Consider the following 19,791-nt stretch of genomic DNA (forward strand, 5'->3'; position numbering starts at 1 on the left):
TCATCACCCTCTACAACGGCGCCTTCGACTCCTCCTCTGCCATCTTCCTCATCATCAAGGTGGGCACTGGGGCGGAACGTGGTGGCGCTGGGTGTCCCTGGGTGCCTGTCCCCAGCACAGGCACCGCGGGGAGGGGGGGGGGCTGGGGACAGAGCTCAGGACATACTTGGGGACACATTTGGGTCACAGCTGGGGATGTACTTGGGGACGCAGTTGGGTCACAGCAGGGGACATAGTTGGGACACAGCTGGGAATGTACTTGGGGACAGGGGAGGGGACACAGCTGGGTAACAAGAGGAGGCACAGATGGGGGGACATAGTTGGGACACAGCTGGGGACATAGTTGGGACACAGGAGGGGGTGTACTTGGGGACAGAGCTGGGCCACTGAGCTGCTGCTGGGGCCACACGTGGGGACACAGCCAGGGCTGAGCAGGACCATGGCCCTGGGCTGGGGGTGGCGGGTGGCAGCCTGTCCCTGTCCCTGCCCTGTCCCCAGGTTCTGTATGAGCACGGGCTGTCCCTGCGCGCCATGTTCCTCTTCATGGCGGCCTGCAGCGCCTGGCACCTGCTACGCACCCTCTTCCTCATGCCCCACACCCGCATCCCCTACCCGCTGCCCCCCGCCTACGACTACGGGTAGGGGGACCCCACCCGGGGGGTGGCGGCGGTGCCTGTCCCATGGTGGGGTTGGTGGTCCCCATCCTGTGGGTGGTGGTCATGGTGGTGCCCGTCCCGTGGTGGTGGTGGTGGTCCCCATCCAGTGGGTGGTTGGTGGTGATGGTGGTGGTGCCCATCCTGTGGGTGGTGGCCATGGTGGTGCCTGTCCCATGGGTGGTTGGTGGTGCCTGTCCCATGGGTGGTGGTGATGATGGTGGTGCCATCCTGTGGGTGGTTGGTCCCATCCCATGAGCAGTGGTGGTGGTGGTGATACCCATCCTGTGGGTGGTGGCGGTGCTGACCTGTGGCTGGTGGCGATACCCATCCCACGGGTGGTGACAGTACCCATTGCATGGGTGGTGGTGGGTCCCATCCTGTGGTGGTGGGTCCTGTCCCATGGTGGGTGGTGGATCCCATCCCATGGGTGGCAGTGGGTCCCATCCTGTGGGTGGTGGTTGGTCCCATCTCATGGTGGTGGTGTGTCCCCATCCCATGGCGGTTGGTGGGTCCCGTCCTGTGGTGGGTCCCGTCTTTTGGTGGTTGGTCCCATCTCATGGTGGTTGGTGGGTCCCGTCCCGCGGTGGCGGGTGCGGGGGTGATGGCGGGTGGTGCTACAGGCTGCGGTGCCCGGGGCGGTCGCAGTCGTACCGCACCTACGAGGAGAAGCGCCCGCCGGGAGAGGCCGGCCCCGAGGAGACCCCCCTGGAGCCCACCACCCCCAGAGGTGCCGGGGCGGGGATTGCCGGGGGCGGGGCTTGTTTGTGGGGGCGGGGGCACCTCGGGTGGGCGGGGCCATGCTTGGCCTATACGTGAGGTGGGCGTGGCCACGGGGGGGAGCAGGGGCGGACAATACGATGAGGGGGGTGTGGCCCGGGGGGTGGGCGTGGCTGTGAGTGGGTGTGGTCGGTGGGTGGGTGTGACCATGCAGATGAAGGGGTGTGGGACTGGGGTGGGTGTGGTCATTTGGTTGGCATGTGGCTGTACAGATGAATGGGTGTGACCGAGGGTTGGGCGTGGTTATGCGGGTGTGGTCGGTTGGTGGGCGTGGCCATGCAGATGAAGGGGCATGGTCATGTGGGTGGAACGGGGGGTGTGACAGGGCGGGGCGGGGCCTTGCACGGGTGTGTCCGGGCATGTCCCCAGCGCCTGTCCCCCCCCGGCACAGGCGGCGGGGACCCCCCCGGATGCCCTTCGGGGCCTGCGTGCGCTCGGGCTGTTCGCCTGGCACGTGGCCTGGCTCTCCGTCATGCAGCTGCGGCACTACCTCTTCATCGGCACCCTCAACCCCCTCCTCGACCACCTGGCCCGCGGGGACCCCCACCTCGGTACGGTGCAGCGGCGGGGGGCGGGGGGGGGGATGGGGGACCCCCGGGGACCCTCCGCCCTGACACCGTGTCCCCGCAGTGAGCACCTACACCAACGCCTTCGCCTTCACCCAGCTCTGCGGGGTGCTCTGCGCCCCGTGGAACGGCCTCATCCTCGACCGCCACAAGCGGGGCAAGGCCCCCCGCCCCGAGGGTAACCAGCCCCGGCAGCCCCCGCGCTGCCAACGCCCCCCCCGGGCGCTGCCAGCGTCCCCCCCCGCGCCCGCAGCGGGGGACCGTGGGCACTGCCACCGCCGCCGTGCCCGCACCCCGCTGCGCCTGGGGACGCGTGTCCCCCCTCGGTGCCCTGATCCCCCCCGTCCCCGCAGGAGCGCTGGGGGCGCTGGCTGACCTGCGGGCGTCCGTGCTGTCGCTGGCGGTGACGGTGGCGCAGTGCCTGCTCTTCTCGGTGTGCGCGGCCGTGCCCGTGCTGCCCGTCCAGTTCGCCACCTTCGTGCTGCAGGTGCTCAGCCGCTCCTTCCTTTACGGGGGCAACGCCGCCTTCCTGGCCATCGCGTGAGTCCGGCTGACACCCCCACGGCGGGGCGGGAGACGGGGTGATGGAGTCAGGGGGTGGTGGGGGACAGGGGCCAGTGGTGGCAGGGGACAGGGTGGCCGGTGGCAGGGGATGGCGGCAGGGGACAAGGCGGTGGGGTCAGGGTGGCAGGGGATGGTGGCAGGGGACAGGGCAATGGTGGCAGGGGTCAGGGTGGCGGGGTCAGGGTGGTGGTGGCAGGGGACAGTGGCAGGGGACAGGGCAATGGTGGCAGGGGTCAGGGTGGCGGGGTCAGGGGTGGTGGTGGCAGGGGACAGTGGCAGGGGACAGGGCAATGGTGGCAGGGGACAGGGTGGCAGGGGATGGTGATGGGGTCAGAGTGAGGGTGGCAGGGGACAGGGTGGTGGGGTCAGGCAGGGGTAGCAGGGGGATGGTGGGGAGGGTGGCAGGGAACAGGGCAGTGGTGGCAGGGGACAGGGCAGTGTGGGGACTGGGTGGTGGTGGCAGGGATGGGGCAGCAGGGTCATCGTAGGGGTGGCAGGGGAAAGGGTGGTGGGATCAGGGTGACAAGGGGACAGGGTGGGGTGGCAGGGTCATAGTGGGGGTGGCAGGGGATGGTGGTGGGTCAGGGTGACGGGGGGGGTACGGGATGGTGGGGGCAGGGGACAGGGTGGCAGGGTCCAGCGGAGGTGTCAGGGGATGGTGGCAGGGGATGGTGTCAGGGTCATCGTAGGGGTGTCAGGGGATGGTGGGGAGGTGGCAGGGGACGGGGTGTCAGGGTGTCGGGGTGCGGTGGTGACACAGCAGTGACGCGGTGGTGGCTGGCAGGTTCCCCCGCAGCACTTCGGGAAGCTGTACGGGCTGGCCATGGCGCTGTCGGCGTTGGTGGCCCTGCTGCAGTACCCCTGTGTCACCCTGGTGCGCGGGCCCCTCCACGGGGACCCCTTCTATGTGAGTGCCTGCCTCACGGAGGGACGGGGATCCTGCCCCATGGACAGATGGGGGTCCTGCCCCCCAGGGGAATGGGGTCCTGCTCCATGGGGAAATAGGGGTCCTGCCTCACGGAGGGATGGAGGTCCTCTGACACACGGGAAGGGGGGTCCTGCCCCATGGAGGGATGGGGTTCCTGGCCCTGGTCCATGGTAGGGTGGGGGTCTCGCCCCATGGGGAATGGGGGTCCCATGCCTATCATAGGGGGTCTGGGGGGCTGTGGGGCCGGCCCAGGCGCACCCCCTTGCAGGGGCGGTGTCAGCCCCCCCAGCCCCATGCCCTGACACTTCCCCCCAGGTGAACTTGGGGCTCATCGCCGTGGTGCTGGTGGCCTTCGTCAGCCCCGTGGTGGTGGCCCGCGAGTGCCGGCGGCGAGCCAAGGAGCTGGGGGCTGCCGGCACTCCCCTTGCAGCCCCCCCAGGCGCCGAGACCCCCGACGAGGTGCCCCGCTGAGCCCAGCGCCCGCTGCCCCCCATTTGTCCTCTGGGCTGGTGTGGGGGTGCTGTGCCGCGGGACCGTGTGTGTTCGGGGAGGGGGGGGGGGCAATAAATATGGATGCCCCCTCTGCTCACTGTGCTGCCCCCTCCCGCCGCCCCCAGCCGTTGGAGCCTCTCCAGCCTCTGCTGTGGGGCTGGGCACCCCACTGCCTGCCAGGGCTGGGGGGCACAGACCCCCCCAGGGCCCCGGCACACACAGCCTCGGGGCACCTCTGGTTCCCGGGGTTGGGGACAGGGGCCACCACGGGTCCCTGGGGCTGGGGGGGCCATGGCAGCACCCCGGGGTGCCCTCGGCACCGGCAGGCGAAGGGGCGCAGCTGGAAGCAGGATTTGCTTCCGCATCGGGGGACGGGGGGCAGGGGCAGCGCCGTGGGGTGGCCCCCCAGTGCCCCCCTGTCCCTTCCCAATGCCCCAGTGTGGTGGGTGGGGGTCCACCCCCAGACCGGGTGGCATCGCCCCGACGTCCCCTTCCTCCTCCCCTGCGCCCCAGCCCCTCCCCTCAGACCCCCCACTCACCGCCCCCTCGCCCCCCCCATGGGCTGCAGACGGCAGGGTGCTGCAAGACCAAGGTTTATTGGGGCGGGGGGTGCAGCAGCCCCCCCGAGAGGGGGGCCGGCTGGCAGCAGGGAGGGTGCGGCGGGGTTGCAGAGGTGGGGGGCATTCGGGGGGGCGCAAAGGGCAGCACCCCCAGCTGCCTATGCATCCCCAGTACCCAGCTAGTGGGGAGGGGGGGGGTGTCACCCCTGGCACTCCAGGAAGCAGCACCCAGCCCCGGGGGACCCCCCCCAGCCCCCTGGATGGAGGAGTGGGAGCTGCAGGGACCTGGGGGGGGGGGTGTTGGGTGGGACCCCCCTGGCCAGACCACCCCCCCCCGGCTGGGTGGCACCTGCTGGGGGAGCACTGGGAACATGGGTCGAGGGGGGGGCAATGGGCTGGGGCACCTGGGGACAGCGCCGGGACGCTCAGGGTGGGCACTGGGGACAAGCGACAGGGCTGGGACACGTGGGGGGGGACACTGGGGACAGGGCTGGGACACCTGTGGGGGCACTGGGGACAAGCGACAGGGCTGGGACACCTGGGGGGGGCACGGGGGGACACCGGGACAGGGCTGGGACACTCAGGGATGGGTACTGGGGACACCGGAACAGGGCTGGGACACTCACCCCTATCCTGCCCCCCTGTGCCCCCACTGTCCCTCCGCCATCCCCCAGTGCCACCCCGTCCCCTGTGCTCCTGCTGCAACCCCCATGGCGCTGACATCGTCCCTGCGGCCCACCCCTGCCCCGTGGCCACCGGCGTCACCCTGGTGGCTCTGAATGTCCCCCGCGCCCCATCCCCCTGACAGCGCAGGGAAGAGGGGTGGCAGCCATGGGAGGGACTGGGGGGGGGGACAGCAGGGGACTCCCTGTCTGGGTTCGGGTCAGGGGCTGCCCCACGGCGGGGGGGCAGGCAGGGGGCTGCCCCACGGCGCCCAGGGCTAGAGGCCAAGGGAGCAGGTGCCCGAGTCGGTGGACTGCTTGTCTCGGCTGCAGCCCCCCAGCGCTCCGGGGGGGCACGCCGTGGGGCTGGTGGGAGGGCGCAGGCATGCCAGCTTCTGGCACCTGTGGGGCAGGGGACGGGGTGCCGGCTTAGTCCCTGCCCCATAGCAGGGGGGCCCAGGGGCACTGCATGCACATGTCCCCCGGGGACAGCCCCACGCATTTCCCGGAGTGGTCCCATCCAGCCCCCCGGGGGTGACCCTGGCGTGGCCCCAGCCCCCATGGTGGCCCCACAGTGTCCCCCCAGCCCCATGGCGTCCCCCAGCCCCACAGCAGCCCCAGCCCCATGGGCTGACCTCCTCGAACTTGCGGCCTTGTAGTGCTCGGCCCCCTTCAGGAAGTTGAGGAGGATGATGTCGCACAGCACACGTGCCCTGGGGGCGGCAGCGTTGGGGTGGGTGGGGGGCCCCACACCACGGGGCACCCCCCTGACACCCCACAGCCCCCCACGGAGCCGGGCTGCCTGGGGGCTTCGCTGTGTCCCCTCCAAAGCACCCCCAGGAGGTGCTGCCACACAAGGGGCTGAGAAACGGCCCACAACTCACCACACCGATGGAGGTGAAAGCTGCCACCGTGTTGATGAGGGTGGGGACGATGCCAAACTTCCCAGCCTGGGGGTGCAGAGACCCCAGTTGAGAGGGGGGTCCCCGTTCCCCCCAGGGCCCCCCCCGAGCCCCCCCCCACGTACGTTGCCGTACACCAGGATGTCAAAGCGGATGCCGAAGGCCTTGGTGAGGGTGCGGGCGCTCGGTGCCATCGTGCCAGCGGTAGTACCTGGCGTGCCTGCGCGGGGACAGGGGACAGGCGGGGGCCGTGCAGGGCCGCACACACGCGTGTGCCAGGCGTGTCCCCGAGCGGCGGCGCGGGCCCCACCTGAAGTTGTACCCGGGGGCGGGGGCCGGGGGCCGGGACGTCCAGGCGGGTGAAGGAGTATCGGGGCAGGCAGCGCTCCCAGGAGCGGTCCAGGTCACACACCCACCCGATCTTGATGCCCAGCACCCCCCCCTGCCCCGCCGGCCGGTCAGCGCCCCGTGTCCTGCGTCCCCATGTCCCCTGTCCCCCCACCCTGTGCCCTGCATCCCACTTCCCCGCCTCCGCAAGTCCCACATCCTCGTGTCCCCACACCCCACGTCCCATGTCCCCCCTGAGATCCCAAACCCCATGTCCCCACACCACGTCCCTGTGTCCCCACATCCCTGTGTCCCTACATCCTTGTGTCCCCATGTCCCCCTGCTGTGTCCCCTGTGTCCCCATGTCCTCATGTCTTATGCCCCCCGCCTCTGTGTCCCCACGTCCCCCCCCGTGTCCCTGTGTCCTCCCCCCTCCGCTGTGTCCCCACGTCCCTGTGTCCCCACGTGCCCCGCTGTGTCCCTCCATCCCCACGTCCCCCCTGCCGTGTCCCTGTGTCCCACACCCCCTGCTGCATCCCCGCATCCCTGTGTCCCCATGTCCCCCGCTGTGCCCCCCTGTCCCCCTGCTGTGTCCCCGTGTCCCACACCCCTTGCCGTGTCCCCACACCCCTGTGTCCCCCTGTCCCCTTGCCATGTCCCCACGCCCCCCCACCCCGCCGTGCGCCCCGTCCCCGCGTGTCCCCCCGCCGTGTCCCCCCTGTCGCCGTGTCCCCACGTCCCCCTGCCCTGTCCCCGTGTCCCCGCTCACAGTGGCGGCCAGCGCGGGGAAGTCCTGCCCGGCCAGCCGCGCCACGTCGCCCAGGCGCAGGATGGGGCAAAGCGGCTGCCGCTGCGGGTGGAACCGGCACCGGCCCAGCGTCCCCCCGCTGCCGGGGGGCGGCAGGTTGGCCTGGGGGGCGGGGGGGGACGGGGCCGTCAGCCTCCGGCCCGGGGGGGGGGACACGACACCCCCCGCCCTGTCCCCCCCGCCGCCACCCACTTCTCGAAGCCAAAGAGCGGGAAGCGGATGCTGTTCTTGATGAGGAGTGTGAAGTTCTCGGCCTCCAGCATGACGGGGCTGGGGGGGACAGGGGGGGTGACCGCGGGGACCCGGCGGGGCCCCGCCGGGTCCCCGCGGTGCACGGCCCCCCTGTCCCCGCCCCAGCCCCCCCCGGCGGCACTCACACGTCGACGGTGTCCACCTCGGGGGGGCACCAGCCGCGGATCTCGCAGGTGCGCAGGGTGCGGTTGAAGGGGACGCAGCGCCCGGTCAGGACCCCTGCGGGACCCCCGTCAGCGCGGGGGGGCCGGGGGAGCCGCCCCCCTCACCCCCCCCACCCCCGCCCCCGGGACCCTCACCGCTGCCCGTGGTGGGGGTCCTGCCCCGGCAGTCGCCGTCAGCCGCGCAGCGGAACTGGGTGTCACTCTGGGGGGGGGGGGTGCGGGGTGAGCGTGGGGGAACACACACACACGGGGGCACCCCCATGTGTCCCCCCACCCCCCCGGGTGTCCCCCCCCCGCCCCGGCCCCGCACCTCCGGGCAGACGCCCTGCGCCTGGTTCTCCGTCAGGATCTGCTTGGTGACCACCACGAACACCGAGGTGCCCTGGGGGGAACGGCGCTGTCACCCCCCGCCCCCGGCCCAGCAGGGACACTGCGGGGGGACGGCGGGGACACCCCGCACCCTGCGGGGGGGTGACGTAGTCGGCGGTGTCCAGCACGCGGCCGCCATAGCGCCCGATGCCCTTGACCTTGGTGACCACCGAGGACTCGATGACGCTGTCCCGCACCTGGTAGGCCTTCTCATGGAGGAACACCCAGCTGGGACAACACGGTGGGTGACGGCGGGGACAGCGGGGACAGCCACCCCCGACACCCCCGGGCACCTCACACCCCCCCCCCCCAGACCCCTGCGGCACTCGCTTGTCACCCGACGATGTCCGCTGTCACCCCTGGGGAGCACCCGGGGGACGACACCCCCATCACCCGCTGCGGCCATGCTGCCCCTCTGTCACCCGCAGACACTGTCACCCCCCCTGTCACCTGCACCACCATGCTCTCCTGGCTGTCTCCACCCTGTCACCCGCACCAGGAGGCTCTCCTGGCTGTCCCCACGGTGTCACCCGTGCTGCCACCCTCCTGTCACCTGCACTGACACACTCTCACCGTTGTCCCCACCCTATCACCCACGTGACATGCTCTCCTGGCTGTCCCCATCGTGTCACCTGCAACAAGACACTCTCCCGGCTGTCCCCCTTGTGTCACCCGCACTGCAAACCCCTGTCACCCACCCTGTCACCTGCACCAGCATGCTCTCCTGGCTGTCTCCCTTGTGTCCCCTGCACTGCCACCCTCCTGTCACCTACACTGGCACGCTCTCCTCGTTGTCCCCACCCTGTCACCCACACCAGCATGCTCTGCTCGTTGTCCCCATCATGTCACCTGCACCGAGACACTCTCCTGGATGTCTCCCTTGTGTCACCTGCACTGCCACCCCATTGTCACCTACACCGGCATGCTCTCCTCGTTGTCCCCATTGTGTCCCCTGCACTGCCACCCCTCCTGTCACCCACACTGGCTGGCTCTCCTCGCTGTCCCCACCCTGTCACCCACACCGGCATGCTCTCCTCCTTGTCCCCATCATGTCACCTCCACCGCCACACCCCCTGTCACCTGCACCAGCATGCTCTCCTCCCTGTCCCCATCGTGTCCCCTGTCCCAAGACACTTTCCTGGCTGTCCCGCTTGTGTCACCTGCACTGCCACCCTCCTGTCACCTACGCCGGCATGCTCTCCTCCCTGTCCCCACCCTGTCACCCTCACCCCGGCATGCTCTCCTCCTTGTCCCCGTCGCGTCACCTGCGCCGAGACACACCCTCCTGGTTGTCCCCCATCGTGTCCCCTGCCCCGCCGCCCCCCTGCCACCCACACCAACGTGCTCTCCTCGTCGTCCCCCCTCGTGTCACCCGCACCGCCACACACTTGTCACCTCTCCCCCGCCCTGTCACCCCCCCTCCGTCCACCTCCCCCCCCCCCAGTCTGTCCCCATGTCCCCACCCCCTTGCGAGGTGGTGTCCCCCCCCCCGGGGTGTGCAGGGGGGGCGTCGGGGGGGGTCTCACCCGATGAAGTAGGCGAGGATGAGGAGCTGCACGCCGCGGTTGACGGCCCCCACCACCCAGCTCTTCACCACCACCGACTTGGGGGTCTCGTAGGAGAAGAAGGCGGCCAGCCAGCGGCGGGGGCAGCGCGGGGGGGGCATGGAGGGGGTGGGTGTGTGCGTGCGGGGGTTGGGGGGGGGGGGGTGGGGGGTTGCCTGTGTGCGGGCAGGCTGCGGCAGCGCAGACGGTGCCGGCAGGAGCGGGGCAGGGAGGGGAGGGGCCGGGCGGGGCCGGGGGGGCGGGGGACACGGGGGGGGGGGGCTCACCCCCCCCTTCCTGGAGGGCGGGGTGGGTCTAGAGGGGGATGGAGGGGGGGTCGCACCGCCTTCCTGAGCAGGGGGAATGGGGGGAAGGGGACTGGAAGGGCGATGGGGGGGGGGGGTCGCACCCCAATTCCTGGAAGGGTGGGGGGAGGTTGGCGGGGGGAGGATAGGGATCTAGGGGGGGTTGGGTGGGAGGGGGCTGGAGGGGGGCTGGGGGGGGGTCGCAGCCCCCTTTCTGGAGGGGTGGGGAGAGGTTGGGGGGGTGTCGCAGCCCCTTTCTTGAAGGGGGGGTCTAGGGGGGCTGGGGGGGGTCACAGCCCCCTTTCTGGACGGGTGGGGGGAGGTTGGGGAAGGTTGTGGGGGGATGGGTGGCCGGGGGGGGGTCGCAGCCCCCTTTCTGGAGGGGTGGGGGTAGGTCTAAGGGGTGGATGGGGGTGTGGGGGGGGTGCAGAGAGGGAGGGGGGGCTGGGGAGGGGGTTGCACCCCGCTTCCGGGAGGCGGGGGGGAGGGGGATGGAGGGGGAGAGGAGGCAGCTTGGGGGGGGGGGGGTCGCAACCCCTCCCTGGGGGGTTGGGGGGGATAAGGGGGGGTAATGGGGGAGGTATGGGGGGTGCAGGGAGAGAGGGGAATGGAGAGGGGCGGCGGGGGGTGTCGCAACTCCCTTTCTGGGCGGGGTGGGGGGGGCCGGCAGGGGGGGAGATTGGGGGTAGGGGGCTGCTGGGGAGGGAGGGGGATGGAGGCGGGGCTGGGGGGGGGTCGCAACTGCTTTCCTGGAGGGGTGAATGTGTAAGGGGGGGGGGAATGGGGGGGCTTGGGGGTGCGGGGGGGGGGAGAGGAATGGAGGGGGCTGGGGGGGGTCGCAGCCCCCTTCCTGGGGGAGTGGAGGGGGGCAAGGGGAGATTGGGGGGGTGCGGGGGTAGCTGGGGGGGGTGTCGCACCCCCCTTCCTGGGGTGGGTGGGGGCGGTGGGAGATGGGGTTACACGGGGGTGTAGGGAGGGAGGGGGCACCTGGGGGCGTGGGGGGGTTGCACCCTCCTTCCTCGGGGGCCGGAGGCGGGCAAAGGGGGTCTGGGGGGTGCGGGGGGGAGAGAGTGCTGCAGGGGGGGCTGTGTGCCTGGCAGCTGGGGGCAGCTGGGGACGGGGGGGGGGTGTCTGTGCCTGCCCCCCCCGGACTGGGGGTCCCTGTGAGGGGTCCCGTGCTCCCCCCCGGGACTCCCCGCCTGCCAGACCCGCGGGCGGGGCCGGGGAGGGGCTCGGTGCCCCCAGGTGGGGTTGCAGGGTTTGAGAGGGGTCCCCATGGGGGGGTGCTCATGGGGGGGAGGGGGGGCATTTTGGGGTGCCCCCCATATTTAGGGTGCCCCATCTTGGGGGTGCCCCCTGTTTGGGTAGCCCCATTTTGGGGCGCCCCCCTATTTAGGGTGCCTCATCTTGGGGGTGCCCCATTTTTTTGGGTGCCCCCGTCTTGGGGGGGTGCCCCCTATTTGGGTGCCCCCCCAGCGGGATCCGCTCCGCCCGAAGGCCTCCCGCCGCTCTATGGTGCCCGGCGGGGCAGCGCGGCCGGTGAGCGCTGGGGGAGCGGCCGCTCTATTCCCCCACACCCCCCACCTCGCTGGCGGGGCGGGCGCGGGAGGCGCGTCCTCTCTAGCCGGAGTCCTCCTGGAGCTCTATGGTCGCGCCGCCGCCGCGGCCGCGCGGTCCTCCGGCCGGCGCCCAGAGCGGCTTCTCTCTATGGCGGAAGTCGAGACGGCTTCCGGCGGCGGCGGCGGCGGCGGCGGGGGGGGAGGTTTCGCGCGAGGTTCGTGTTGCGCAGGCGGGAAAAGTGGCGGCGGTGCGGGGGGGGGGCCGGGCCGGGGGGGTCGCACGGGGGCGGGGGGAGCTGGGCCGGGGGGGGCTGGGACGGGGGGGGCGGGCCGGGCCGGGCCGGGGGGGGGCAGGTCTGGCATTGGGGGGACAGGCCCGGGATGGGGGGGGGCACAGAGATGGGGTGCGGGGCCGGGATGCGGGGGGCAGGCCCGGGATCGGCAGGGCCGGGGAAGCGGTTGGACCCCGGAGGGGGAGCTCAGGGCCGGGGAGAACTGGGGGTTGGAGCAGCGAGGGGGGGAATTTGGGGTGCGGGGGAGTGGTTTGGGGTGGGGGGGGGCACCGGGCAGGGGAAGGGCAGGGCTGGAGGCACTGGAGGGCGGTGCGGGGGGGACACACCGGTGTGGGGGGCCCAGGGGAAGGCCCTGGGTCTGTGTCAGGTCTGGGGAGAGAGGGGTCCCGGGAGGGTCCGGGTTGCCCCTCACGAGTGGGTCAGTGTCACCCCGAGAGGCAGCGTCCTGGGGGGTGAGGAAAGTGGGGGTGGGAGCAGGAGCAGCTCTGGGGGGACAGAGGGGGTCTGGGGGTGCTGGCATGGGTGAGGTTGCAGAGCGGCTCCCTGGGAAAAGATGGCTCCCTGTGGGAGGGCCAGGAGCCATCTTCCCCCGGTAGCCACCTGGCTGAGCTCCGCTCACCCTCCGCTCCCCCCACAGCTGCTCTGTGCCTGGGGCATGCCGGGCTCGGGGGGGAACTGAACCCCTCGCTGCGCTGCGCCTCCTTCCCCTCCCGCACCCCAGGTGCCTCCCCCAGCCACCATGGCCGACACGCTGGAGTTCAACGAGATATACCAGGAGGTGAAGGGGTCCATGGTGAGCGGGCTGGGGGGGTTGGGCCCCGGGGAGACCCCACTTGGGCCCCACCGGGCAGCACATTGCAGTGAGACCTGCAGCTGTGGGCGCTTTCGCCCCTGGCGCCTCCCCCGTCCTGGCAGAGGGTGTTTTGCTGATCTCGCCGGGGAGCAGAGGCGCCTCGTTTCCGGGGCTGAAGTGTTTTGGAGCATCGATGGGGCCTTTTAGTGCCAGCCCGGTGCGGAGCAAGCGAGGTTGTGGTTGGGAACGCTTCCAGGAGCAGGGAGTGGGGATGCCAGCTCTGCGCGTCCACCCTTTCAGGCCGGAGCTGCTGCGAGAGGGTTGTGTGTTGGCCGTCAGCCTGTTCCAGCACAGGGGGAACGGGCAGGGGGCGTTCAAGGGGTTGCTGGGGCACCCTTAACCCTTTGGCTTTTGGGAGATCGTCCCCAAAGCCCGATGGAATTACAGCACTGTAGTGGCACCGAGGGTGCTGATGACTCTCTTGGGGGCACTCGAATCCCGAATTTGGGTGGTAAAGAGCGTGTGAGGAGCAAAGCTGGTGGGCAGTTGGGGAAGTCACATTGTTCTGCATGGAGGGGTTGTGCAGCCACCTGTTGCGCCCGAAGGGCGACGGTTCCCTGGGCCGGAGCTGCTGGCGCCATTGGGCTGTGCCCCTGCATGCGGGGCGAGCCCCCCCTCATGCCTGCCTCCCCCGGCAGAATGATGGGCGGCTGCGGCTGAGCCGGCAAGGCGTCATCTTCAAGAACAGCAAGACGGGGAAGGTGGACAACATCCAGGCCTCGGAGCTGGCCGAGGGCGTGTGGCGGCGCGTGGCGCTCGGTCACGGCCTCAAGCTGCTCACCAAGAATGGCCACGTCTACAAATACGATGGTTTCCGGGAATCGGTGAGTCCCCCAGCCTCTGCGTGCCTGGCCTGTCCTTGTCCCTGGCTGGCGTCTCTCCACTTGCTGCCTTGTGCTTATCCGGTATCGAGCTGTGCTCCTGCCGAGTCTCACAGCGCTGAGCCCCTCAAAACCAGCTCTGACCGCTGTTTTTCTTGCCAATTCCTTTGTGGTGGGGGGGCTGCATCCCAGTTATGGGCTCTGGGCAGCACCTGGCTGTACTCGGTGGTTTCTGACAGATGTTCCCTCCTTCTCACCCCGGCCAGGAGTTCGATAAGCTCTCAGATTTCTTCAAGGCCCACTATCGCCTGGAGCTGGCGGAGAAGGACCTGTGTGTGAAGGGCTGGAACTGGGGGACGGTGAGGTTCGGAGGTGAGTGGTGGTGATGCCGTTACTGGGGGAAGGGAACCTCTGTGCCGGGGCGGTGTGGCTGTTCCGGGCGCTGGGATGGTTTCCCAGCAGCGCGGCTGTTCCTGCATCACCCAGCCCGTCCCCTGGGCAGTGGCCTGATTCCTGGTGGTGTCCTCAGGGACAGCGAGGACGTTGGCCATCCCAGGAAAGCAGGAGATACCTGCTGGCCCTGAATGGGGGGGGGAAAGTTTTGCAGGCAGGGAAAGCTCAGTGTAAAAGAAGGGTCAGTGCGGGAGCTGCAAGCGTCTGGCAGAGACCAGCGGTTCCTGAAGGAGCCTGGGGAACTGGTGGACGCTTCTCCCTGGTCTGAGACCAGGGGAACATGGGAACAGACGGTTCCCTCCTGTTCAGTTCTGACTGGTGTCGATCTCTGGGGCCGTAGCCAGAAGGGGAAAGCCTGGAGCATGGGAATGCAGGGGGGGAGAGGAGAAGCATTGCTGGATTTTGGGAGAAGATGGAGGCTGCTGTGTGAGATGGGATCTAGGAGGACACTGTGGGTCTGCCCCACAGGGTGGGCCTTCTCCCTGCCTCGTAGCAGGGTGGTTCTGATCCCGCTGTGACGGGCTGCGTTCCCCTCCCACCCCCATAGGGCAGCTACTCTCCTTTGACATTGGGGAGCAGCCTGTGTTCGAGATCCCCCTCAGCAACGTCTCCCAGTGCACGACGGGCAAGAACGAGGTGACGCTGGAGTTCCACCAGAATGATGATGCCGAGGTCTCGCTCATGGAGGTTCGCTTCTATGTTCCCCCCACCCAGGAGGATGGCGTGGACCCTGTGGAGGTGAGCTGGGGACCAGGGGGCCGCAGGTCGGGCAGAGCGGGGAGCTGGGTACCCTCACCCAGCCATAACTCCCTTCCCTTGCAGGCCTTCGCTCAGAACGTCCTCTCCAAGGCAGACGTGATCCAGGCCACCGGAGATGCCATCTGCATCTTCCGGGAGCTGCAGTGCCTGACGCCTCGCGGGCGGTACGACATCCGCATCTACCCCACCTTCCTGCACCTCCACGGCAAGACCTTCGACTACAAGATCCCCTACACGACAGTGCTGCGCCTCTTCCTGCTGCCGCACAAGGACCAGCGGCAGATGTTCTTCGTGGTGAGGAGGGGATGGGGGCTCATCCCTCCCCCGGGGAAGGGTGACAAGTGGTGGGTACAGGGCATTTCAGGGCCTTGCCTCTTCTCTTTTCAGATCAGCCTGGACCCCCCGATAAAGCAAGGCCAGACCCGCTACCACTTCCTTATCCTGCTCTTCTCCAAGGATGAGGACATCTCGCTGACCCTCAACATGAACGAGTGAGTTCCTCTCCTGCCAGGCCACTTCCTTGACCCGCTCCCTGAATCTGGGGGCCGTGCAGAGGGAGGTAATCAACCTCCTTCCTGCACTCCCCTTCTCACCATTGCCCTCTTGGACACGCAGGGAGGAGGTGGAGAAACGCTTTGAGGGGCGGCTCACTAAGAACATGTCGGGCTCGCTCTACGAGATGGTCAGCCGGGTCATGAAGGCGCTGGTGAATCGCAAGATCACGGTGCCTGGCAACTTCCAGGGGTGAGGCGCGCTGCTGCCGGCCGAGGCGGGTGTGATGGGGGAACGTGGGATCTTCCTGCCGCAGGAAAGGGTGCGGAGGTGGGGAGGGATGCAAAGCCTTGTCCTCCCTAGGGCAGGAGAAGCTGCTGGTTTGGCAGCCTGAGGCCAACTGTTTGAGACCCCCCCGACTCTGGCAGCAGGACCGGCCCGTCTCCTTCTCTCTTGTTCCTGTGGTCAGGGAGAAGGGGCTCTCTGAGTTTCGTGCCGAGGGAGCTGCTGATGGCCTCGTCCTGGCTGCTGGGGTCATCTGTCTTGCTGCGGGGACGGGCACAGGGAGGGCGTTTGCTCCCCGTGGTGTCAGGCGGCTGCGTTTGCTCTCGCAGGCACTCCGGAGCCCAGTGTATCACCTGCTCCTACAAGGCCAGCTCGGGGCTCCTCTACCCGCTGGAGCGTGGCTTCATCTATGTGCACAAGCCGCCCGTGCACATCCGCTTCGACGAGATCTCCTTCGTCAACTTCGCCCGTGGGACCACCACCACCCGCTCCTTCGACTTCGAGATCGAGACCAAGCAGGGCACGCAGTACACCTTCAGCAGCATAGAGAGGTGCTGGGGCGCGGGCCAAGCTCTTGCCGTGACCGCCGGGCTGCCCCCCGATTGCCCCCCGTCCCTGACTGCCCCCCCTCTCCTGCAGGGAGGAGTACGGGAAGCTCTTTGATTTCGTCAATGCCAAGAAGCTGAACATCAAGAACCGAGGCCTCAAGGAGGTACCTGCTGAGCAGGGCTGGTTCCCCGCACCCCGCTGGAACCGCTGCCCCGCCGGCTGGGGTGGGGAGAGGGCTGGGGGCTGTCTTCTCTCCAGGATTTTGCTGCTTTTCCCCTTTTTTTCACCTCTCTTTTCTCTCCTTGCCCTTGTAGAGGAAAAAGGTCCGTGCGATATCCCTTCCTCTTTCTCCTCTTCCTCTTCCTGGTGCAGGTTTCCTCTGCATGGCCGTGGTGGTCCCTGACTAAACCCAGTAACTCGGCATGATTTGCGAGAGGGGCCCCCCCTAACTCAGATAACTTTTCTGCTCCCCTCTCTCTGGAGCCCTGATGGGGAGAAGGAGGGGACGTGGCGGGTGTCCCGTCCTCCCCGCCCCGTGCATGTGTCCGGGGCTGTGCCCACCCAGGAGCATGCCAGGAGTTGCAGTTTCCAGGGGGGAATGTGTGCAGGTGGGGTGGGCGCAGGGAGTGGCTCTCACGCCGTCTCTCCCGCAGGGCATGAAGCAGAGCTACGATGAATACGCGGACTCTGACGAGGACCAGCACGATGCCTACTTGGAGAGGATGAAGGAGGAGGGCAAGATCCGGGAGGAGAACGCCAACGACAGCAGCGACGGCTCTGGGGAGGAGACGGGTGAGGGCTGAGGCTGGGGGAGGCGTGAGGGACTGCCGGGGGGCTGTCTTGGGCGCTCAGGCTTCTCCCCCTGGCCTATGGTGAAGTCCTGTCTGTCCTCGCCTCGCTATAAGCTGACCCCTGCTCTCTCTCCTTCCAGATGAGTCCTTCAACCCCGGAGAGGAGGACGACGATGTTGCTGAAGAGTGAGTAGAGGCCGGGCAGGGGTCTGTCTAGGGGGGCCTTTTGGAAGGTGCTGTTTTGGGGGTGTCGTGTGGGGGCAGTGGCGGCGTGGGGCTGTGTGAACGTAGGGGAATGCTGCGGGCACAGCTAGTATCACCTTACAAATCCCTGGACTTAAAAATCTCGAGAAGCGGCTGCAGTTCTGGGCACTCTCTGCTCTAATGACATTACACGGCTTGAAAGGGTTCGGGAAGGGCCGTCGGGGGGATCGGATGGCTCCTGGAGGAGGCCTCAGCCGCTCAGCCTGGGAAAGAGAACGGCGGGAGGAGGATGGGACGTGGCGCCGTGAAATCCTGAGCTGGGGGTGAGGGTGGGTGAGAATCGCAGCGTGAAGGGCTGTCGTCTGCTGGTGAGATCCGGGCTCGGCCCGATGGGAGGAGGTGGATCTCGGTGGATTTGAGCCGTGTGGCGTTGAGTGCCTAAAATTTACAGGAAGTCAGAAAATGATGAGCCGTGTTCGTGGAAGGAAGGTCCCCCGAGAGCTGTTAAGCGTGCACACAACAGCTTCAGCTCAGGAAGTCTCCGAATTATGGGTTGCCGGAGGCTGGGGGAGTTGGGGGGCAGGTCTTGCCGCCTGCTTGTCGCTGCTGCGTCCTCCCCACCTCGTGCTTTGTCTTCTTGGGGTGGGGGATCTCGAGCTGTCGCTGACGCCAAGTACCTCCACGCAGGTTTGATAGCAACGCCTCGGCCAGCTCCTCCAGTGGTGATGGCGACAGCGACCGGGATGAGAAGAAGCCAGCCAAGAAGGCCAAGATCGTCAAAGAACGCAAGCCCCGCAAGAAGCAGGTGGAGGTGAGCGGTTGGTGATGGTGGGTTGTGGGGACCAGGAGCCGGTCCCGGCGCGTGGATTGCTGTTCCCTGTTGGGAGCGATGCCGGCAGAGCTGACTCACCTCTGCCTCCTGCCGCAATCTGGTCTGGTGCCACCACTGGCCGTGCTTGCCCTGGCCGGGTCAGTTGTCCAAGCCTGACTTCGCTGCCTCCCGCAGCTCAGTCTCAGTGGAGTCTTTGCCAAAGGGCACGTTGTGCCTGGCCAGGCCTTTGGGTTTTTGGAGGACTTGTCTCCTCCTTCCAGCAGCCCTCTCTTCCAGCCACCCCAGGTGTGCGCTGCCAGCCCCCCTCCGCTGGCGGTGCGGCCTGATGGCCGGTGGGGTGTCGGAGGCGAGCTGAGACCCAGCCCCTCGTCTTGAGGCAGCCCCGGGTGCTGCGGCCTGCAGCGAGTGGTGCCATTGGAGGCTGCCATGCTTGTTCTCTCCGCTCTCTGCCATCTAGAGCAAGAAGGGGAAAGACCCCAACGCTCCCAAGCGGCCGATGTCGGCCTACATGCTCTGGCTGAACGCCAACCGTGAGAAGATCAAGTCGGACCATCCCGGCATCAGCATCACGGACTTGTCCAAGAAAGCTGGGGAGCTCTGGAAAGCCATGTCCAAGGAGAAGAAAGAGGCGAGTGGAGTTGCAGGGGCCGTCTGGGTCGGCATGGGACGTGGTGGAGAGTGCTGGTGTGGTGTGGGTGGGGACGGTGTTGGGCCCCGGTGGTTCAGAGGGTGGAGGAGGAGGAGGGAAGTCCCTGCTCACCCGCCGCTCTTGCTGCAGGAGTGGGATCGCAAGGCGGAGGACGCCCGGAGGGACTACGAGAAGGCCATGAAGGAGTACAGCGTGGGCGGCAAGTCTGAGAGCTCGAAGGCGTGAGTGGGCTGGGGAGGGGGTGGCAGGGCTTTACCCCGCTGAAATCGGGCTGCTCCCCGCCGTCGCGGTGCCGGGGCCCCTGCAGGGGGTGAGGAGCATCCTGGGCTCTTGGCGTGGGGGTCACGCGTCTCCTCGCCCTCAGGGAGAGGTCGAAGAAGAAGAAGAAGAAGCAGGAGAAGCAGACGAAGGGCAAAGCAGAGAAGAAAGGCGCTGCCTCCAAGTCTTTGTCCTCCACCAAGTCCCCTGCCAAGAGCATGAGCGAGAGCTTCAAGAGCAAGGAGTTTGTCTCCAGCGACGAGAGCTCCTCCGGGGAGAGCAAGAAGGAGGTAGGGCGCGGGGGGGCTGGGACCCGCCGATACCGCTGTGTCCCCATGTCACCACTGTCACCCGTCCCCGCTGTGGGGCACGGGAGAGGCGGGGGAACGGGAGCGCTGCTCTGACCTCATCCCCCGCCACCCTGATGACCTCATCCCCTACCGCTCTGACCTCATCCCCCGCCACTCTCACTTCATCTCCCATTGCCCCAACCTCATCCCCCGCCACCCTGATGACCTCATCCCCTACCGCTCTGACCTCATCCCCCGCCGCCCTGATGACCTCATCCCCTGCACTGGTAACTTCATCCCCACTGCCCTGATGACCTCACCTGCACTGCGGTGACCTCATCCCCCACTGCCCTGATGACCTCATCCCCCGCTGCCCTAATGACCTCACCTGCGCCGCACTGACCTCACTCCCACTGCTCCGATGACCTCATCCCTGGTTGCCCCGTGATGTCATCCCTGCTGCTCTGACCTCACCCCCTGCCCTGATGAGCTCACCTGTGCCGCACTGACCTCCCGCTCTCCCGCAGGACTCGGAGGAGGAGGGGGGGCCCAGCCCGCCCCCCAGCTCGGAGGACTCGGCGTCCGGCTCGGATTAGCCCTCCCCCCCCAGCCGCTCCTGGGGACCGCGCAGGGCCCGGGGCTGGGCTCCGGACCCCCCCGCACCCCCCGGCGCCAAGGGGACACGGCCACGGGGAGCCCCCCCAGGCCCCCTGGGGAGCCTGACCCGTGGAGGGGGTCCCTGGGGGGCGGCAGCCCCCCCTCAGCCCTGTTCCGCATCAATTTATTTTTTTTAAATACTCGGGTTTGTTTCCTTGTTTCTTTCCTTG

General features: G+C 68.5%; 3 protein-coding genes across 4 annotated transcripts; 2 read left to right on the forward strand and 1 right to left on the reverse strand.

Moving 5' to 3' along the window:
• Window positions 1–2: 2 nt before the first annotated feature.
• SLC43A3 (solute carrier family 43 member 3) lies at window positions 3–4,076 on the forward strand (the record flags this gene model as incomplete). Its single annotated transcript, XM_054197712.1, is given in 8 exon segments — window positions 3–59; window positions 499–638; window positions 1,277–1,391; window positions 1,825–1,984; window positions 2,064–2,177; window positions 2,353–2,543; window positions 3,348–3,470; window positions 3,807–4,076. Coding segments are annotated over 8 exon segments (1,056 nt in total), but the record flags the coding sequence as incomplete, so codon positions are not given.
• A 1,317-nt stretch (window positions 4,077–5,393) lies between these two features.
• Window positions 5,394–9,693, reverse strand: P2RX3 (purinergic receptor P2X 3). The gene is given in 16 exon segments (XM_054201379.1): window positions 5,394–5,582; window positions 5,584–5,607; window positions 5,841–5,857; window positions 5,860–5,918; window positions 6,076–6,155; window positions 6,233–6,286; window positions 6,288–6,327; window positions 6,418–6,455; window positions 6,457–6,549; window positions 7,204–7,344; window positions 7,431–7,512; window positions 7,620–7,713; window positions 7,794–7,860; window positions 7,969–8,055; window positions 8,135–8,255; window positions 9,554–9,693. Coding segments are annotated over 16 exon segments (1,236 nt in total). The 3' UTR covers window positions 5,394–5,483.
• Window positions 9,694–11,518: 1,825 nt separating this feature from the next.
• On the forward strand, window positions 11,519–19,787 carry SSRP1 (structure specific recognition protein 1). Of its 2 annotated transcripts, none has more exons than XM_054200661.1 (17): window positions 11,519–11,650; window positions 12,366–12,521; window positions 13,220–13,405; window positions 13,669–13,774; window positions 14,403–14,593; window positions 14,678–14,908; window positions 15,002–15,105; window positions 15,230–15,358; window positions 15,721–15,942; window positions 16,031–16,103; window positions 16,594–16,732; window positions 16,872–16,917; window positions 17,623–17,746; window positions 18,225–18,395; window positions 18,546–18,637; window positions 18,781–18,964; window positions 19,492–19,787. In XM_054200661.1, exons 2-17 carry the CDS (start codon window positions 12,468–12,470, stop codon window positions 19,558–19,560), a joined length of 2,121 nt encoding a protein of 706 aa, XP_054056636.1. In that variant the 5' UTR covers window positions 11,519–11,650; window positions 12,366–12,467; the 3' UTR covers window positions 19,561–19,787. The 2 variants fall into 2 exon arrangements, with proteins under 2 accessions (XP_054056636.1, XP_054056637.1); XM_054200662.1 differs by lacking the exon at window positions 11,519–11,650 and adding an exon at window positions 11,668–11,683.
• Window positions 19,788–19,791: the final 4 nt, after the last annotated feature.

This window comes from Rissa tridactyla, chromosome 4 (genome assembly GCF_028500815.1).
Source record: "Rissa tridactyla isolate bRisTri1 chromosome 4, bRisTri1.patW.cur.20221130, whole genome shotgun sequence".
In the NCBI taxonomy this organism is placed as follows: domain Eukaryota; kingdom Metazoa; phylum Chordata; class Aves; order Charadriiformes; family Laridae; genus Rissa; species Rissa tridactyla.

Excerpts from the sequence above, each read along its gene's own strand:
- SSRP1 (XM_054200661.1), top strand. The coding sequence starts at position 12,468 with ATGGCCGACACGCTGGAGTTCAACGAGATATACCAGGAGGTGAAGGGG. Across the intron at positions 12,522-13,219 it reads AGGAGGTGAAGGGGTCCATG|AATGATGGGCGGCTGCGGCT; the intron begins GTGAGCGGGCTG and ends CTCCCCCGGCAG. Across the intron at positions 15,106-15,229 it reads CTGACCCTCAACATGAACGA|GGAGGAGGTGGAGAAACGCT; the intron begins GTGAGTTCCTCT and ends TTGGACACGCAG.